Source organism: Malaclemys terrapin, chromosome 6, assembly GCF_027887155.1.
Source record: "Malaclemys terrapin pileata isolate rMalTer1 chromosome 6, rMalTer1.hap1, whole genome shotgun sequence".
NCBI classification, from domain to species: Eukaryota; Metazoa; Chordata; order Testudines; family Emydidae; genus Malaclemys; species Malaclemys terrapin.
In genome coordinates this window covers 84489751-84510616 of record NC_071510.1, presented here as the reverse complement: position 1 = coordinate 84510616, position 20866 = coordinate 84489751, and the positions used below count along the sequence as shown (strand labels likewise).

Sequence of the window (20866 nt, the reverse complement as noted above, 5' to 3'; positions counted from 1 at the left end):
TTTTTTTTACTACTTTACATTCTTCCTACAACATACACCACCACACAGGAGACACATTACACACATCATGATTCTGGTTGAGGAAGAAAAGTGCAAGAAACTATGTTTAAAAAAAAAAAAAAAAAAACAGAATAACCTGCCCGCAGTATAGGAAATTTCTTCCCAGCCCTAGACAGTTTGCAGTTAGCTTGTGCCTTGAAACACGAGGAGTTATGCCAGATAATATGTTACTTTAAGTGTGAATTTTCTTACCCTTGTAAATGTCAAATCCTGTTATTTTCTGCATATAAAAATATAAGAAATCCATGATTGTAACTTGCTTTACACTTAGCAATTCAATTTGTTTTCTTTGAAGGGACTAGCTTTTCCTTCAACTGTTTGGCATTTATCTTATCTGCACCTTGTAAACAGTCCACGAAATTTCATCTGAATAGCAGTGACATTGTCTGTTCCACTTATAAAAATGCAAGTTGGAAAAGACTGCCAAAAATATAACTTAAGAGTAAAAGCTTTTATATTCACCATTCTCTGCAACACTATCAGAAAGGAGAAGGCAGGGAAAGAGCTGAAAATAGCAGGATACGTCTCCCTGCTCTGTACAAACTTACTGAGATTCAGTCTCTGAGATCCTCCCATCTTTTTCTGTAGTTTCCCCTCTGGTACTGTCAGGTGTGTGACCTTGGTCAGTACTCTGCTGAAGAGTAGAAAATTAAAATGAAGAAATTTAAACTTTGTCATAGCTATATAAAAGATGTAATAAACAATCGTGTTAGAACTGATAATAGCTGAGCCTAAAAGATACCAGGTTTGTAGGTTAAGGTATGGATATGTCCTACACAGCAGAGGACCTTAGAGATGTCTTCATATCAGTCACAGAAGACATCTTGAGGCCACTGCACTGTGAAAGCTAATGGGAACTATGTCCAACAGGCCAACATCTACCCTTTTAGATGGTATGCTCTTTGGAGCAGGGACCGTCACTTACTGTAAGTTTGTACAGTGCCTAGCACAATCAAGCTCGCAACCGGATTTTGGCCTCCAGGTTCTACCACAATATAAGCGATAAACGTAGAACAAAAATCCATTACACGGCTTGTTGACTGAGACTTCTGGTTACACTCAGCAACAAAAGGACAAACAACAACATGATTAGGTATAGAGGCTTATTTTTCTAGCCACTTGACAAAATACAAATGTTTATCATTTCCAGTTAGTTTTATTCTGTTAAATACCTTTTCAATTGCTCCCTCAGGCTCTTGAGGAGTTTTGTTCTTTCCTTCACCTTGGACAGGAGCTTCTTTTTTCCCAGATGCTCCTACTACATTAGGTTTAAATCGCTGCCGACGCCCTCTCATTGCTGCTTTTTCAGTAACAGCTTTTTCTCTAAACAAGAAAAAAAGTATGGCATTCAGAATCAGCATTTGTGCCATCAAGCCTATTAATGTCATCTCGGACATAAGAAAGATGATTTTCAATGACCTGCACAATTTTCTCTATTAAAAAAGGATCTTAAATACACATCCTTTGGGGTATTGGTTTTTTTGCATCTGTTTGTACATTTCTTTGACGTGCAGAAGCCGCTTTTATCTGAAACACTATAGAAAATCCTATGATCCACTTGTTGAAATATTTGTAGTCAGTCTTTTGGCCCCTTCCACTAGCATTAGGTCTTCCAAACTCTGTAACAGAGTTATGTGGCTTACTCTCTATAGTTCCTGCTCCAATCTTCAGAAGCTAGGCATCAAGCTGTGGAATGTGGGGAAGAATCAAAGTATATACCTTTATGAAAGTCTATTTTTAATCCCTGTGTAGTTTCAACTCCTCCTCCCTGGACATCTTATCACTGAATTCCTCCTCCCTTCCCCCCCCAGTAAGGTTCAAATCATCATTGATAAAACTTCTGAATTAAAAAGAATGGTTTGGTATTGTATGAAGTCTGGCTCTCTTCAGCCTCCCAGGAGAGGAGTGCAACACTTCCATGATATTGTCATTCCATATTGTCCTAGGAAATCTAGAAGCCAAGTTAAGGATTCACACTTGTCTCCTCAGTTTGCACTTCCATCATAGTTCATCAGACCAGCCTATGGAAGGACTACAACAGACCATTGTATGCAATAAACTAGAAGACACTGCAGTAAACAGTTAAGAGTTAAAGCAAAGACGATATGATAAACTGATCTCTGAATACTCACTGGGATTCAGTCTCTAAGGCTTTGATTTCTCTTCCTGTGGTTTCATCTCTGGTGATTTCAGCTGTGTTACCTTCAGCTGTGTTACCAGCTTCCATGGTACACTGAATTAAAATAAAAAAAATATTTGTTTTTTTATATAGAGGACAGAGAGATGAGAGATAGAGCATTTGAGTCAAATTTGATTTGCAAAGTCAGTGGTCAGATGGGGTATAATGCAGCTACATTCCCACTGTATACCCCAGAAGTATCCTGCTTCGTTAACAGAAACCAAAGCACCAACTAAACATGTCAGATCCTGGCCAGCATGGACTTTCAAGTGATCTCAGAGATCTTAACCATGATCAAGAAGCTTTGGTCATTGTCCCATCCCTGAAAATCCTTCAGCTAAATGCTGAAGGTCTTATCTGCTGAATGTTCTATTCTCCAGTCCCTAGCCTCCAAACATAAATGGACGTAATCTGTCTTCAGGAGACACATCAACTCACTTTCTGCCAGCTGCCTTAACACCACAGGTTATGACCTCGTGAGTTACCCTTTGTATAGCAAATGGGGCCACGCTACCTATGTTAGAGCAGATCTTGCTGGCATGGAACCACTCCAATCTAATTCAGACCTCTGATGTTGAGAGAGTATCATTTCAGAATGGCAAAAGGGTACATGCACGCTAACCAACCCTGCCCTCCCCCAAATATTATTCCTAAGCTCCCACAGCTTGACAGGTTTTAAAAGCCAACACAATACCTGGAGATATAGAGTCAGATCAAAATGGAGTCGACCTTTCGGACTGGGTTTCAGTCTATGGTCTTCACCTCATCCATAATTCAAACAGAGTACTTTTCATTCTCCCAGATGGAAGCAAGACTACTCCCCTGACCTCATCTGGATCACCAGCACAAGCCATCACCTACTTTAAGCTATAAGCAGCATAATGAAAAACTTCCCACATAGTCAGCATAGTCTGATTTTTACCAAAGTTGAAGTAACCATACCTGTCGTAAGTATCAATATTAACCCTTGCTGAAACGATCAGAAAGCAACCTGGCCCAGCTTCACACAATTCACAAAGCTTGTATCCCACACAACATCTCTACTGAAGCAACTTACATGCAGTAAATTCCAAGAGGTTGTTGTAAGGCCCTACATGAATTGCAGGATGATCTTCAAACAATTGCAGCTGAGCTGCATGGAAAATCGTAGAAGAAAAATAATAATGGACCTTTATTAATAGTGGTAATTTGGAAAAAGCAAGAGTAGACTTATTTGTTTAAAAAAATTGCTGGAACAATATAAACACTCAAGTATTGTGTTATGCCTGCTCATTTTTTTTGATAGCCAGACATTTTGCTACAACTATATTACATTCATTAAAAAAAAAAAAAAAAAAAAAAAAAAAAGGGAACTGGTACAATATAAAATTCAGAAGACAAAGTCTTAAACACAACTGCTATAGAAATCAAGTCCAGTCACGTTAGCTTTTTACAGCCATTGAATGTTAGTAGAATCATAGAATCATAGAATATCAGAGTTGGAAGGGACCTCAAGAGGTCATCTAGTCCAACCCCCTGCTCAAAGCAGGACCAATTCCCAGCTAAATCATCCCAGCCAGGGCTTTGTCAAGCCGGGCCTTAAAAACCTCCAAGGAAGGAGACTCCACCACCTCCCTAGGTAACGCATTCCAGTGTTTCACCACCCTCCTAGTGAAATAGTTTTTCCTGATATCCAACCTGGACCTCCCCCACTGCAACTTGAGACCATTGCTCCTTGTTCTGTCGTCTGCCACCACTGAGAACAGCCGAGCTCCATCCTCTTTGGAACCCCCCTTCAGGTAGTTGAAGGCTGCTATCAAATCCCACCTCATTCTTCTCTTCTGGAGACTAAACAATCCCAGTTCCCTCAGCCTCTCCTCATAAGTCATGTGCTCCAGACCCCTAATCATTTTTGTTGCCCTCCGCTGGACTCTTTCCAATTTTTCCACATCCTTCTTGTAGTGTGGGGACCAAAACTGGACACAGTATTCCAGATGAGGCCTCACCAATGTCAAATAAAGGGGAACGATCACGTTCCTCGATCTGCTGGCAATGCCCCTACTTATACAGCCCAAAATGCCGTTAGCCTTCTTGGCAACAAGAGCACACTGTTGACTCATAGCCAGCTTCTCGTCCACTGTGACCCCTAGGTCCTTTTCTGCAAAACTGCTACCTAGCCATTCGGTCCCTAGTCTGTAGCAGTGCATGGGATTCTTCCGTCCTAAGTGCAGGACTCTGCACTTGTCCTTGTTGAACCTCATCAGGTTTTTTTCAGCCCAATCCTCTAATTTGTCTAGGTCTCTCTGTATCCGATCCCTACCCTCTAGTGTATCTACCACACCTCCTAGTTTAGTGTCATCTGCAAACTTGCTGAGAGTGCAGTCCACACCATCCTCCAGATCATTAATAAAGATATTAAACAAAACCGGCCCCAGGACCGACCCTTGGGGCACTCCACTTGAAACCGGCTGCCAACTAGACATGGAGCCATTGATCACTACCCGTTGAGCCCAACGATCTAGCCAGCTTTCTATCCACCTTACAGTCCATTCATCCAGCCCATACTTCTTTAACTTGGCGGCAAGAATACTGTGGGAGACCGTATCAAAAGCTTTGCTAAAGTCAAGGAATAACACATCCACTGCTTTCCCCTCATCCACAGAGCCAGTTATCTCATCATAGAAGGCAATTAGGTTAGTCAGGCACAACTTCCCTTTCGTGAATCCATGCTGACTGTTCCTGATCACTTTCCTCTCCTCTAAATGTTTCATAATTGATTCCTTGAGGACCTGCTCCATGATTTTTCCAGGGACTGAGGTGAGGCTGACTGGCCTGTAGTTCCCCGGATCCTCCTTCTTCCCTTTTTTAAAGATGGGCACTACATTAGCCTTTTTCCAGTCATCTGGGACCTCCCCCGATCGCCATGAGTTTTCAAAAATAATGGCTAATGGCTCTGCAATCTCACCCGCCAACTCCTTTAGCACCCTCGGATGCAGCGCATCCGGCCCCATGGACTTGTGCACGTCCAGTTTTTCTAAATAGTCCCGAACCACTTCTTTCTCCACAGAGGGTTGGTCACCTTCTCCCCATGCTGTACTGCCCAGTGCAGCAATCTGGGAGCTGACCTTGTGCGTGAAGACAGAGGCAAAAAAATCATTGAGTACATTAGCTTTTTCCACATCCTCGGTCACTAGGTTGCCTCCCTCATTCAGTAAGGGGCCCACACTTTCCTTGATTTTCTTCTTGTTGCTAACATACCTGAAGAAACCCTTCTTGTTACTCTTAACATCTCTTGCTAACTGCAAGTGTGATTTGGCCTTCCTGATTTCACTCCTGCACGCCTGAGCAATATTTTTATACTCCTCCCTGGTCATTTGTCCAATCTTCCACTTCTTGTAAGCTTCTTTTTTGCGTTTAAGATCAGCAAGGATTTCACTGTTTAGCCAAGCTGGTCGCCTGCCATATTTACTATTCTTTCTACACATCGGGATGGTTTGTTCCTGCAACCTCAATAAGTACAATACTAACTGCATACTCAAAATGTATGCAAAATTGTAGACTGTGCAAAGTAAGCTAATTAAAATCAAAATTGTGATGGAGGCCTAATATTGCAGGATCCGCAATTTTAGCAATATCGCAAATGAAGTACGGCCTGAGTTATAAGACCTATATTCCCTGCCTAGATGACAAGTTTGCAGAACTCCTCAAGCAACCTGAAGACGTGGCAATCCAGACATCACCACACATCTTTTAGACAGCTTGAACACTTCTATAAGAGCAAGATGGGAGCAATCTACCATGGAACTAAACATATCAAGAGACAACAGCAAAGCCTGGGCACTAATCAGAAAACTTGGTGCTGCTCAGAAGCCTCCAGCACAATGCCATTGTTCAGTCTCTCCACATAGTATTGTTATCCCCCAGACAAATTCCGCAGAAATGGATGAAGGACAGAAAGTTTGAAGGAGAGATAAAGAACAAATGGTGCAATACAAAGAGGGTATACCTGATACTGAAAAGACTTCCAGCCTTTCACTACAGATGAAATAGAATGGGCAATCAAAACACTGAAAACAGGTAAAGCCTGTGGCCTTGATAACAACTCCACCAAGTTGCTGAAGAATAAGGGAAAACTAGCAGACAATGGCTACCCATGTTTCTAACTCACGTCACCCACAAGAATAAAATACCCAAGATCTAGCAGAGAGCAAAAGTAATAGTCCTGCCAAAACCTGAAAATGCCCAGTGACTTGCAAAATTACTACTTCCCCATCACTTTACTAAGTTGTATGTACAAATTACTTGAAAGAACCTTCCCAATCACTGCATTTTAGATTCACACTAATCTGCCTGGCAGTAAAGAACCAGGATTTCAGTCACACAGAAGAAGTCCCGAATGCTAATATGAAAGGTATGGCTCACTATTATAAAAGATGGAGATTTAAACCTATCACCAACAAAGACGGCATTCAGTTGCTTTCCTCTATACCACACAAAGGCCAACAAACAGCTCAATATCTTCCCGAATGGACACAGGCTGGACAATGACCCAAAGCCAGTGTATCTGGGTGTCACACTGGATCACATCTTGATTTCCCAGGAATGCCTTACTAAGATGTTGCTGAAAATAAAAACAGCCAACAACCATATCAGCAAATTAGCTGGTTCTACCTTGAGAGCTAATGTACAAACACAAACTCTGGGCTTCGCCTTATGCTATTTTGTAGCAGAGTATTACTCTCCAGTAAGCTCTTTTCATACAGGACTAACAGACACTCAGCTACATGAAACCATGCATATAATAGGTACCATTAACCAACTAACCTGGCCTGGCTGCCTGTTCTGTCCAATATCAACCCTCCTGACATTAGGTGACAAGTCACCTTGCAGAATCTGCTCCTTAAGGTGCAAGACATGTCACATCTACCCCTATTCAAAAATGTGTTTAATCTACCGAGCCATCATCTCAGTTCAAGTCACCGCTTTGGGACAATTCCGCTAAGGAACCTCAATTTCACATCCAGGTGCCAAGAACAAGCTTCAAACATAGCCTATCTTGTGAGAGATCCACTAAGTCCATCCCCTGGTTTTGACATTCCATGCCCTCTTTGGATAAAGCTCAACTGCTTCAGATATGAAGTAATCAGATATGCTGCTAATCACTAAAACCAACATGCTTGACTTGATCATCTATGTATAAGCAATTGCTATACAAGTAGTCAGATGAGCCACAGAATAGGTCACCAAGGTTTAGGAGATCAACTTTTACAAGTGGATATAACACGAAATTGTTAGCATTTGCAATTAACATTGCTGCTCCCCACCATTTTTTCAGCCCCTTCTGTAGGCTCTGAAGAAGAATTCTTGACCTCAGATTTCTCTTGGACTGCTGCTTCTGTCTTTCCAGATGCCCTTGCTAAGTTGGGTTTAGGTCTCTGCAGGCGTCCTCTCACGGATGGCTTTCCAGCAGCAGCTTTTTCAGTTTCCCTTAAGATACAAAAACAATAGCTTATAATATTCACAGCAAAGAAATTCAGTACTTTATATGATCAAATATATCCTCCAAAAACATGTTATCTACATATTACATACAATAAAACAGTAACTGACAGAAATCATTACTGTGTTCTATGCCATTTGTGAGTATGCTTTATTTCTTGAAAGTACAGAATCTTTTGTAAGTGTGTAAGGACACTCTTCATAAGTTTACTAGTTTTCTGCACTGTATGGGGCCACACCTTCAAAGAGAATATTAGAAAATGTAACAGTTCCAGGGTGGATAAAAAAATATTTTTTTTGAAAAGTAAAAAATTATTTTTATGGTTATTTGAATTATAATAAGTTTTCTTTTTAAAAATAAACCTATTTAAAATGAAATCGGAATTTAACACAAAATATGTTAAGGCCTAAACTCATAATCTCTTAAAACATTTAAGTAAAAAATATGCTGAATCCATGAACCTCTATTAAAAACTCAGAATTAAAGGCTGCTTTCCTATATAAAGAAAGAATCAGGTGGAAAACATTTAACTTTTGAGGTCAAGCTTTATAAATATAGCACAATAGGTCAGCCTAAGTAATTTAGGAGACTCTCTCATTTTCAGGAGACTTAGACAAGACTTTCACTTAGGCATATTTGAAAATTTTCTCAGGCTTACCTGAAATAATCAGTTTAATTGACTACAGTTAATTCCTCTATTCCTTTAATAAATACTTTAGTTGTAAATTTGAAACATGTTCTGGATACATAAACTTCTCTTATCAAAGCATTTAAGGTTGCGCTGTTTAATAAAAATAAGTTTTGTATACTGTTGTGTGTTTGATTAAATTCCAGTTACAATCCTAATGCAGCTTGACACAAAACACGAAAAAGGCAGTAGTCCTAGGGCTTGTCTATACTTACGCGCTGGTTCGGCGGCAGGCAATCGAACTTCTGGGTTCAATTTATCTCATCTTGTCTGGACGCGATAAATCGAACCCAGAAGTGCTCCCCGTCGACTCCGGTAATCCTGCTCGGTGCGAGGAGTACGCGGAGTCGACAGGGGAGCCTGCCTGCCGCGTCTGGACCGTGGTAAGTTCGAACTAAGGTACGTCGACTTCAGCTACGTTATTCACGAAGCTGAAGTTGCGTATCTTAGTTCGAATTGGGGGGTTAGTGTAGATCAGGCCCTAGGTTGGAGACAGCAGAAGGAAGTTAGTATGCTGTAGTATGGCATAATGATCAGAAGATCTGAATAGTACACTACTACATACTAGATTAATTCAATCCTCACCCCTTACTCATTCAGCGCTATTATCCTGACAATGAACCCCCAAGGTCTTGGTATACTAAGGGCTCGTCTATACTACCCGGAGGATCGGCGGGCAGCAATCGCTCCACCAGGGGTCGATTTATCACGTCTAGTATAGATGCGATAAATCAACCACCGAGTGCACTCCCGTCGACTCCGGTACTCCACCGGAGCGAGAGGCGCAGGTGGAGTAGACAGGAGAGCAACTCACCGCAGTGAAGACACCGCGGTGAGTAGATCTAAGTACGTCGACTTCATTCACGTAGCTGAAGTTGTGTGACTTAGATCGATTCCCCCCCACACACACACCCCTCATGTAGACCAGGCCTAAGTTGCACAAGCCGTAACTCTCATTAAAACCAAAATAACTTACTTGTCCCTATGCAACATTTTGAAGTTTACTATAAGCACCATTCTTTGGCAACAGAAACTTAGTTCTATTTGAAGTATTTTTAAAATAAAGAGGAACAAAAGACCACCTGTTGTGCCATGTGAACAGATTTTATAACACACATACCTACCCCACCCCCAAATTAGAGAAATATAGATTTAACTCTCAGTAGAATATTACTGCTAGGCAGAATAACTACTTACATTGTTTCAGATTTAGAATCATGGCTTTTTCCTGCTGTACTTTCCTTTTCATCCGGTTTATATAAATCACATACTTCATTGTTCTATGTGGAAACAAAGTAATATTTAGAATTCCTGATTCCTGCAATAGTGAAGAAACTCTTGCTACAAGACCGTTAAATATTGGTGTCAAATGAAAGTGAAAACAAGGCTTCTCTTTCATCTTTCAGTTAAATCAAATGAGTGAGATTCTAGTACCAATTTTAACTATGTTGGCTGTAGGCTTTAAATAATCTTTCCACCAGAGATCACTAGGCATTATTGCAAAAAGCAAGAATGATAAAGGGAATTATTCTTGATCAACAGATATAGCAAAATATAAAATCTACCTATTATATAAGAACAAAAGCATTTCTGCTACATAAAATTATTTTTCTCCTTTTATCTACAGTTGTTTCATCACATAAATATCCTCAAAGGGGTGTATTTCCTATACTGAATGGTTTGACATTTTCAGATTGCAAAGGAGATTCATTATGCATCAAATTAAATTCACTTAACCACAGCACATGTAATCTACAACGTAAAAACATTACTGATCGTAACATAAGCATTCTGATTGTGATGACTTGAGACTCCAGGCTTTTCTTAAGGCTGTCCTTCCTGTTACAATAGCAATATATTGTCATAGCTAGTTGGCCTGAAAACCAGGGCCGGCTCCAGGCACCAGCCCTCCAAGCATGTGCTTGGGGCGGCACCTAGAGGGGGCAGCGCTCACCCGGGGAGAGCGGGGCCGTGGCCAGGCTTGGCGCCCTCCCCTGCTGCGCTCCCCGCCGGGGGGCCGGGGGAGGCTTTTTTGCCTGGGGCGGCAAAAAAGCCAGAGCCGGCCCTGCTGAAAACATATCTGCTTAGTTCTGGTTTGTAGGCAGGACTGAGGCACATTACAGAGTCTAGGCTATTCTGTCCACTTCAATTCTTCTGAGGCAGAAGAGTGTTGTATTTCTTCCTACTCAAGGAATTCAAGGTGCTTCACAAAGATTAGAATTAGCCAACCTCCCAGTAAAAATGGGGAAGTTTACTTATTTTTTAAATATAAATGAATGGTGAAATTGAGGGTCAAGAGTTTAAGCGACTTCCCCAAGGTAGCATAGGTAGTATCTCCTGACCCCTCCCAGGCTTCAGCCACAAGACCATTATTTGTCTTAGAACGATTAAAATATTAAAGGACTCCTTCAGACAGGCATTCCTAGTTATTCTAGCAAGCACATGGTACCAAGTCCCTGCAGGACTGGGCTCCAAGACAACGGAAAACATTGAATTTTAATAGTGGAATTTTCTCCTTCATAGTCTTTGTTTTGGAAAGCTAATGAACAGTTTAAACAGCACCTTTAAATTTTTGCACTATGAGATAAACCCAATCCAAACATGATATTCCTTGAATCACTTTGGTCTACTAAAATAAAACCAATAAAAATAATTTATCCCACTGACTGGCAACTAATTTAACTTCTGGTGATATTTCCAGGTTTAATGACTTTGTGTGCTGAGCTGTATATGAGTATGTTATGAGATATTTATCAAAGAAATCTTTATTTTATGTGAATGCTACTAGTAATGTGAGAAGGATTACTGGAGACCAAAAAGATCCATAACAACAAAAGGTACCTTTGCTTCACTGGTCTCTTCACCATTTCCTTTTTCATTTCTGGTACCTGAAGCTTGAGATTTTGAAGGTTGCCAATCCTGTGACCCAGAGATGATATCTGGAGTTTCTGGTTCAGAAGATTCAGTTTCTATTAATCCAGCACTAGTATCTTGAAAGCTGAAAATAAGGCATTCAGAGAAAATGTAACATCAGTACTTTTTCCACACACAAGTTAATCAGGGCTGCAGGATCAAATTGCACTATGGAGTTATTAAATATACAGTGCTATTACTGTGCATTTGCCCAACCGGACAATGTGCAGAAATTTTAAGCATTCTATTGAACCTGCCAAATTTTATGACTGCCAACTTCATTCTCTTTGTCTATATAAAAGTTCTTGCAACCAAATACAGAAGCTCTGAAAAGCTTTGGTTTAATCTTAATAAAATGTCTTTTAAGCACTACAGATGAAGAATTCTTTTAAAAGCAAAAAAGCTTTTGAATATTCTGAATTGGCTACAGGAACTCTCTCATTTTATGGAGAAAATCTAATATGGAACAGAGAATATCAAGAAGAGCTTCATCAACACAATGAAGTTGTACTTCAACCCAGAGACTTATTAAAAGTGTTATAGTTCTCCCACAAATATCTCATCATTTACAAAACATCAAAAATATCTGTGTAACGGTGATAAGAAAATCTCCTTAGTAAACATGGAAATTAGTGACACAAAGTGAAGTGCTATATACTGTAAAAAAGTTTCTCAAAGTTCATGACCAAAAACAATTGCATCTTTGCAGAAAACCTGGTTGTTTCAACTCAGTATGAAACTAAGTATAGTTTTGTTTCCCCACAAGTGTTACAGAAGACACATTTTATAGTAAAAAGTGTACAGAACCCGCCCCTTCTCCCCACACCCGCCACAAAGTACAACGGTAATGTTACTAAGCTCTATTTTCGTGGTACCATCACATTTTTCTTAAAGCTTTAGGGAAAGGTTTGGAATAAGTCACTGGTCTTGACGTACATCCCAAAAAATGAGAGAAATTTTGGATTTAAAAAATCACTAAATGGGGGTTTAGCATTAATTTGTATTAAGTTAAGAGGAGGCTTTCAGGGGAAGGATCATGTTGCAGGTATAAAATTAAAGCAAGTGAGTCCACCACCCTTGAGGGAAAAGCTTGACAACACATGGAAACCAAAGATCCTGTCCATCTTCACCAATGAATGTGATGGTAACAAAACAAAACTAATTTTAAAAATCAAACCATTTCTTGCTGTGTTTGTAGCAAAAGTTACCTGGCTAAATTGAGATCATTTTCTTCTGTTTTATCATTCAGTTGTAAGCAGGAATGTGATTCTTGCTCCACCAGGACAGGAGTCTCATCCACATTTTCTTGATTATGAACATCCAGTTCCTCCCCACATTCAGTACGATTAGCACTGTTCATACCAGACACTGCATTTTTTTCTGTTAGCAAATTGTTAAGTGTTTAATATGTATTTCCAGAAAATGCCTGGTAATGTTAGGTACAGATTCCAAAACATCCACAAGAGAAAACACCAATACACACAACAAAAATAGGGCTTCAATTTTAGAAGTTATTTTGAGAACCAATTTGAGACACCCGAGAGGGACCTGAATTTCAGAAAAATCTAGCATTTAAAGTGTTTCTGACTGGGAACCTCAAAAATTAAGGCAACCAAAAAAAAAAAATCATTTCACTATGAAAGTTCAGACTTATGGGTATAGATAGCTAAAGTTTGAAACTTTGGGCTAAATTCAGATTTGTTGCTACAATCAGGAAAAAGAAAGTCACTTTCTTCCAACTGAGAAAAATTTGAAGTCTACAAAGAAAACAATATTGCGTTTGGAGATTTTGTTTTAAATAATGGTTGCGTAATTGAACAGATGTCACTTGTCCGTTACCAAAAATGACGCTACCTTTTCCATGACAAGTTGTAGGCTTATGTAATTATAAAGGTTATACTGTAATTTATAGTAAATTGAAAAGGAATTCAGGTTAAAATTTTAAACATTTTCTTTACCTACATTAATCAACAGTCAAAGAGGTTTAAAAAAATTTAGATTTAATTTACTGGTTTGCACCCCATTCAGTTTGGAACTTCTAGGCAGTTTCACCATCCAATTTTCACATAATAATGCTGCAAAGTTTTAAACACTTCTAAGGAAAATTTCTACATCTCAACAAAAACTAGGTGGATTTTTTAAAAATAAAATATTTTAATGGGGGCTGTTTGAAGATGTGTTTAAAATTTTTTAGATTTGGGGCCAAAACTACCTGACAGTGCCCTTTAAAATGAAACAGGACATAAAATTTTCACCAAAAGGTTTATGAATTCATGATATATTTTTCCCAACTACATTTTCGAGGGTGATCCATACTGTTTATTAACATAGCTGAGATCTCACCTGTGCGACCACAGTGGTTTAAACCAAACAATATTCCATAATAGATTGGATTGCTGTAATGTGATATCAGAAGTTATATCTAAAGACCACCATGAAACGTCAGGTAGTCCAGAAAGTGGTAGCGCTCTTGATTAGAGGTGCTTCATAAATTATGTCTGTGCTTCAAGGTCTGCAATGAAAGATCCAATTTGTTTCCATATGTCATTCAATCTGTTTTCACTTCAAAACCTTAAATGGTTTGGAGTCCTGGGTACCAAAGAGATGAACTCTCTCCATATGAAGTAAATGGCACTTGATATCAACCAAGGTACTGAAGCTAAGCGCCTTCCTGTTTAAAAAGAGAGGGGACTGGCTGCCAGGCATTTTTTGAGAAATGAGCTTTAGTTGAGGGCTTTTCTCCCCCAATGGTCTGTTGATCTTCAGAGCACACTGCAAAGACTGTGTATTCTCCCAGGCTTCCGAGAAGGAGGTGGATTAAAGAGGGTACAGGTAAACTAAGAGAGGATGGTAACTGTTAGACTCAAGTTGAATGAAAACAATTACCATCCTTTCCAAACCAACAATAGTACCTACATGTTATTTTTTATACCATACAAAGGCCCAAAGAGAACACATCAAGTACTTCTATAGGCTAAAATTTGAGGCTTATAATCCGACGGGGTAGCTAACGCACAACAAACTGGGACAATGCCAACAGCAGAAGGATGGATTATGGTTAAGCATTTTAATCTTACTTTTATTGCCGGATTTCCCCCCCTTAGCTGGTTTTGTGGGGGCAGCTCCCTCTTCAGCCAGATTCTCCACTTCCAGTTCAGAATCATCTTTTTTCTTCTTTTTCCTCTTCTTCTTGGTTGTCACTGGCTCCAATATAATCTGTTCTTCTGTCTGTTCAGAGACACTCAGAGATTCTTCATTCTCCTTCTCAGCTGTCCCAGCATCCACTTCTGTTTCTGCATCAGAAATTCTGATACCCTGAGGATCTTCCAGGTCATTATCTGCTTCTTCACTGACTTTAGCTATCAAAGACAGTACAGTTCCAGGTAAATACTAGCATTATAAACTAGGAATCTCAAAGGTCTTTCCATTATCAATGTCTGGTGCATTCATCTATCCATGGCAATATGCTGTCAGATATAGCAATAGAGTCCTAAAGAAATGTTTTGGCAAACAACCAACCAGAAGCAATCAAGTCTCAGCACCAGTTAACTGATGCTGCAACACACATTTGGGGGACAGTCCTTGAATCTGAAACTGTTAAAAATGTCATTCTGTACTCAATGCACATCGCTTTGTCCTTGTGGTTTTTAAGTTGGGTAGTTACACTGACTTTACTACAACATGAAAAGTAGATACATCTCTAACCCCGATATAACATGAATTCAGATATAATGTGGTAAAACAGTGCTCCAGGGGGCAGGGCTGCGCGTTCCAGCGGATCAAAGCAAGTTTGATATAACGCGGTTTTACCTATAACGCAGTAAAATTTTTTGGCTCCGAAGGACATCATTATATTGGGGTAGAGGTGTACTTGTCTTCCTGGGGAAAAAAATCCTACTATCATGGGTAGAGCTTAATTTGTGGCTACATATGGCATATTATGCTATGGTAGTTCAAAGAATTTATCTAATTACTTTTACTATATACTACAGTACTCAGAAGTATTAGGAACCTAAACTTTCTAGGCAGATTGTTTTCTGGTTTTGGGAAATAGCTTCTAAAAATGACAATTACTTTTTTCTTTTTAAAACATTCTGAAATACCAATAGTCAATCACTGCAAAAATATTGATTTGTATACAGTGCTAAACACCATGAGTAACTGTTTTTACTTTTGGCACCTTAGAGACTAACAAATTTGAGCATAAGTTTTCGTGGGCTACAGCCCACTACGAAAGCTTATACTCAAATAAATTTGTTAGTCTCTAAGGTGCCACAAGTACTCCTGTTCTTTTTGCAGATACAGACTAACACGGCTGCTACTCTGAAACCCGTTTTTACTTTGCATTTTAATATTTTTACACTAATTTTTGCCATTCCCCTCCCCACCAGTATAAGTGACAAATCCAAAGTGCAACACAAGAGTAAAGAAACATGCCTTTTATACTACGTTAAGTACAAAATAGGTTTATTTTTTAGCCCACAACTAAAAACTTAACATTTTACATGTGGTGTGAAATCCACCAGGTAGGAAAAGACAGCATGATTTCCATTAACTCATATTCATAATCTTATCTAGTAATTTCAGGCAAGTAAATTTCTAAAGACAACAATGGTCTTTAAGAATTACTTTTTTTGGCTGCTACTTCCTAGACAGTCTCACCTTTGTAAAAACTTTTCACATATTGTTCTCAATGTCATTTTTCCTGAAACAGCTTTTGACAGTTCAGAGAGTCACAAAATTACATTTAAAAACTATAAATAGTTTTACACTACTGCTAAAGCAAAACATGCATAAAAATTAATGAAATTCTTTTCACAAGCACTGAAGTACTTTATAAAAAATTAAAAGATTAAGAGTAACAAGAAAATAAATCTTACGCTATATTTTAAACTGAGAAAGTGAGCCAGCTATATGAATCTCACTAAAGAGAATTATACTTGCAAATTTATAGTGGGTGAGGGCAAGTCAAAACTATAGCAACATGAGAAATTGGATCTAGAGAAATCAAAATCACCTAAATAAGAGTGTATCAATATGAAGGGCTTTCAATGCCTGTGGCAAAGCCTTAAAGTGAATTTGTGAGCACCCTATGAAGATATTTATTAACAGATCAAGTTGAAATACTCCAAAACAGAAATACAAGATTCCAAACCAACTGTAACCTGGATAAGGAGTACAATTTTATTTCATACAAGATACCTCTCTAGAAATTGGCTAATACTATCCTCTAAATGAGCAAATTAAGAACTGAAAAAAGTCCTTTTAGGAATCCAATGATGTCACCCAAGTCTCCCATTGCCTGAAAGAAATCTGTTCAGAACAGTGAAGTATGACATTTCTTAGAGGATTTTTTTTCTTGTTCAATGACCCAATAGTGAAGCACTAGAACAGTATTGTTCCATATTACTATCTTGAACAGAAAATTTTAAATTAAGTACCTTTTTGCTTTTTCCGAGATTTGTGTGGCTTCTTCTCTTTTGAACTTTGTCTTTTAGTAGCTTTTTGCTTCCTCTTTTTCTCATCTGCCAGTACCTCCTCAAGCAACTGGGCAAAGAATTCAAAGTCAAATGGTCGCTTTTCCTCTGTCCAATTAAAAGAGTGAAATATAAAAGGTAATATTTCACAGTTAATAAAGTTATTCAAACTTCTGCTTTCTTAAAACAAATAGTTCATTTATGATTTCCATGCCCAACCACCACTTTCCATACTGCACGTTTAATGACTAGTCAGTTTATTTTTAATATGTTACCTCTGGTCTCTGCAAGCTTTCAGAAAGCTTGCAGAGACCAGAGGTAACATATTAGGCGTGCAGAAGTTTAGTTTTAAAACAAAGGTTGTGACGTGAGCTGTGCAGACATGCTATATCACCATGGGAAAGCTCTCCCAGCAATAAAAAACGAACCCTGAACAAGCAGTGGTAGCTTTATCGCCGGGAGTGCAGCTCCTGGCAATAAAGAGCTATCTATACTAGCACTTTTCAGCGCTAAAACTTTTGTCACTCAAGGGTGTGTTTTTTCACACCCCTGAACGACTAAAGTTTTAGTGCTGAAAGAGGCAGTGTAGACACAGCTCAAGAGAGAGTTTCACATAATCGCTTGGAAAATTCTGAAAAAACAACAAATATTCAGGTTGCATCACAATATCACTGTGCTAAATGAAGTAGACCCTGACATTTCATGAAAGTAACAATAGTACCTATACAGCACTTGTCATTCAAGATTCTCAGAGTGCTCTACAATTAGTAACTAATGGATCCTACATGTGAGATAGTTAAATATTACTTCCCATTTCACAGAAAGACTCTGAGGCACAGAGAAAGTATATGCTTAGCCCAAATTAGACACCAAATCAACAACAGAGCTGTGACTAAAAGCTAAAAATTTTACTTTCAGTCTTGTACTTTAACCACTACATTAACCTCTAAATGTTAAGTATTACAAACAAACACCCTGTTGTAGAATTAATTTATTGGATCAAACAAACTAAAGCAAAAAAAATTACATATTCATAACTAAATTTTTCTGATTAGGTGTTAAGTAAAAACTTACTGAACGCTTTATCTATCCTCCATCCATTTGCTTTTTCCTCACGTTTAAACTTGTTCTGAAAAAATGTATATTGTAAATTATATTAATCCTTCTCCACTAAGCAAATGTTACAGTACTACAGATATAAAAGGTAGCAAATTAGGATAAAATACTCCTTTAGTTAGTGAAAACATTGCCCACAAGGACATAAAGTTGTTACTACACCTCTACCCTGATATAACGCTGTCCTCGGGAGCCAAAAAATCTTAACGTGTTATAGGTGAAACTGCATTATATCGAACTTGCTTTGATCTGCCAGAGTGCGCAGCCCTGCCCCCCCGGAGCACTGCTTTACTGCGTTATATCTGAATTAGTGTTATATCGGGGTAGAGGTGTAACACACTGGTTTGAGTTACAAATGTATCTACTTCAAATTGGGAAGTTTAACTAATTTGTATCAGATCAAGAAGCACCTTATCCATTTCAGACATATTACTCTGGATATTAACTACATTCTGAAAATGTACTGTTACCACAAACTTTACCCCCGAACCATATACCATCAAAAGTTATTAATACTAAAATACTGTTTAAACAGCATGCAAGAGGTTGAGAACAAAAGTAAATGCTGACAATTGCACTGGTAATATCATTCTCTGCTTTACTTACCTTAATCTCTGTTCTTGCTCTGTGAGGAAACAGCTGACCAATGAGAGAGAAGTCTGTTCCTACCATGCTAATAGCTAAGAAGAACATGTCAGTTTCTGTAACAAAAATAGACATACACAAGTAAGTATTGAATGCCATCATCCTTTTTACTACATGAACCAAAATCTTTACATTTAAGAGTAAAAAAAATATGTATACCCAATATATTCAGACAGAGCTAAATTCCAAACCAGACCATTATTCCAGTTCATAGTTTCACAGAGTTTAAGGCCATAAGGGATCATCTGAACTTCTGTAAACCACAGGCCGTTACATTTCACCCAACTACCCCTGTATTCAAAGTTATTTTTATTTGAGTTTGCTTTATTTTATACTTTTTCTGCTCATCACATTGTAAAGCATCTTGATACTACTGAGGAATGCTGAATAAATGTTTCTCTGGGTACTTACGGCATCAGTGTAGCTTCTGAGCATCTAGCAACATGGAAAACATATCAAGCTAATTACTATAAGTGAATATATATCCAATAAGCTTTAAATTATTCTGATTCCCCACCCTTCACAGTGGAATACACTAAATAACAGCATGCCTCCTGAAAAATATTTTCCTCATGTCATGACTTAAGAAGAAGGGAGAGGTGATTCAGGTACTACTAACACTATTCACTCCAGTAAAGAGCAGTTTGGAGAAGATTTCTTCTCTAAAATTTAAACAATGTAATTTTGTCAAAAAGTAAGCTATTAAGTCAGGAAGATAAACACTGAAGTAATTAAAAATGATCATCATGTATCAGGAATAAAGTTCATGTTCTAAGAGCTTACTCAAAATAAGTTGCTTCTGTGGTTATCAAGCGCTTCACATTCACACCAGCTTTTAACCACCTGGAAAATCAATTCCCTCTATACTATGCCTTTGTGAACAGTATACTTTGAAGTTAAATAATGCATGTTCTAAACCAATAATTTAGCTTCTGCAGATCATACCATTTTTTGACTATGGGTATGTCTACACTACGGGATTAATCCGAATTTATATAATTCGAATTTGGAAAACAGATTGTATAAAGTCGAATGTATGCAGCCACACTAAGCACATTAATTTGGCGGTGTGCGTCCATGTACCGGGGCTAGCTTCGATTTCCGGAGTGTTGCACTGTGGGTAGCTATCCCATAGCTATCCCATAGTTCCCGCAGTCTCCTCCGTCCATTGGAATTCTGGGTTGAGATCCCAATGCCTGATGGGGCCAAAAACATTGTCGCGGGTGGTTCTGGGTATATCCTCCCCCATCTCCAGGAAGCAACGGCAGACAACCGTTTTCGCGCCTTTTTCCTGGGTGAACAGTGCAGACGCCATACCACGGCAAGCCTGGAGCCCGCTCAGCTCAAGACAGCGGTCATGAACATTGTAAATACCTCGCACCTTATCGTGCAGTTTATGCTGAACAAGAACCTGGAAAACCAGGCGGCGAGGAGCAGGCTACGGCAGCACGGCGACGAGAGTGATGAGGATATGGACATGGAATTCTATCGAACCGCGGGACCCGGTGATTTGGAGATCATGCTGTTAATGGGGCAGGTTATAGCCGTGGAACGCCGATTCTGGGCCCGGGAAACAAGCACAAACTGGTGCGACCACATAGTGTTGCAGGTGTGGGACGATTCCCAGTGGCGGCGAAACTTTCGCATGCGTAAGGGCACTTTCTTGGAACTTTGTGACTTGCTTTCCCCCGCCCTGAAGCGCCAGAATACCAAGATGAGAGCAGCCCTCACAGTTGAGAAGCGAGTGGCAATAGCCCTGTGGAAGCTTGCAACGCCAGACAGCTACCGGTCAGTCGGGAATCAATTTGGAGTGGGCAAATCTACTGTGGGGGCTGCTGTGATGCAAGTAGCCAAAGCAATCACTCAGGTGCTGCTACGAAAGCTAGTGACTCTGGGAGATGTGTAGGTCATAGTGAATGGCTTTGCTGCAATGGGATTCCCTAACTGTGGTGGGGCAATAGATGGAACCCACATCCCTATCTTGGCACCGGAGCACCAGGGTACCCAGTACATAAACCGCAAGGGGTACTTTTCAATGGTGCTGCAAGCACTTGTGGATCACAAGGGACATTTCACCAACATCAACGTGGGCTGGCCGGGAAGGGTTCATGACACTCGCATCTTCAGGAACACTACTCTGTTTAAAGGGCTGCAGCAAGGGACTTACTTCCCGGACCAGAAAATAACCGTTGGGGATGTTGAAATGCCAATAGTTATTCTTGGGGACCCAGCCTACCCCTTAATGCCATGGCTCATGAAGCCATACACAGGCAGCCTGGACAGGAGTCAGGAGCTGTTTAACTACAGGC

At 39.4% G+C, this 20866-nt stretch overlaps 1 protein-coding gene across 2 annotated transcripts in view; it reads right to left on the bottom strand.

Moving 5' to 3' along the window:
• BDP1 (B double prime 1, subunit of RNA polymerase III transcription initiation factor IIIB) overlaps window positions 1–20866 on the bottom strand; it is a 90636-nt gene that overhangs the window by 56545 nt on the left and 13225 nt on the right. Inside the window, exons 7-17 of one of the 2 annotated variants that reach the window (XM_054032392.1) lie at window positions 18519–18613; window positions 17871–17925; window positions 16761–16904; window positions 14397–14678; window positions 12528–12699; window positions 11248–11404; window positions 9604–9686; window positions 7543–7705; window positions 2193–2293; window positions 1233–1383; window positions 609–694 (exon numbers count right to left, since the gene is read on the bottom strand). In XM_054032392.1, coding sequence (XP_053888367.1) covers window positions 609–694; window positions 1233–1383; window positions 2193–2293; window positions 7543–7705; window positions 9604–9686; window positions 11248–11404; window positions 12528–12699; window positions 14397–14678; window positions 16761–16904; window positions 17871–17925; window positions 18519–18613 — 1489 coding nt within the window. The remainder of the gene's footprint in view (window positions 1–608; window positions 695–1232; window positions 1384–2192; window positions 2294–7542; window positions 7706–9603; window positions 9687–11247; window positions 11405–12527; window positions 12700–14396; window positions 14679–16760; window positions 16905–17870; window positions 17926–18518; window positions 18614–20866) is intronic. The other variant, XM_054032393.1, reaches the window with a different exon arrangement.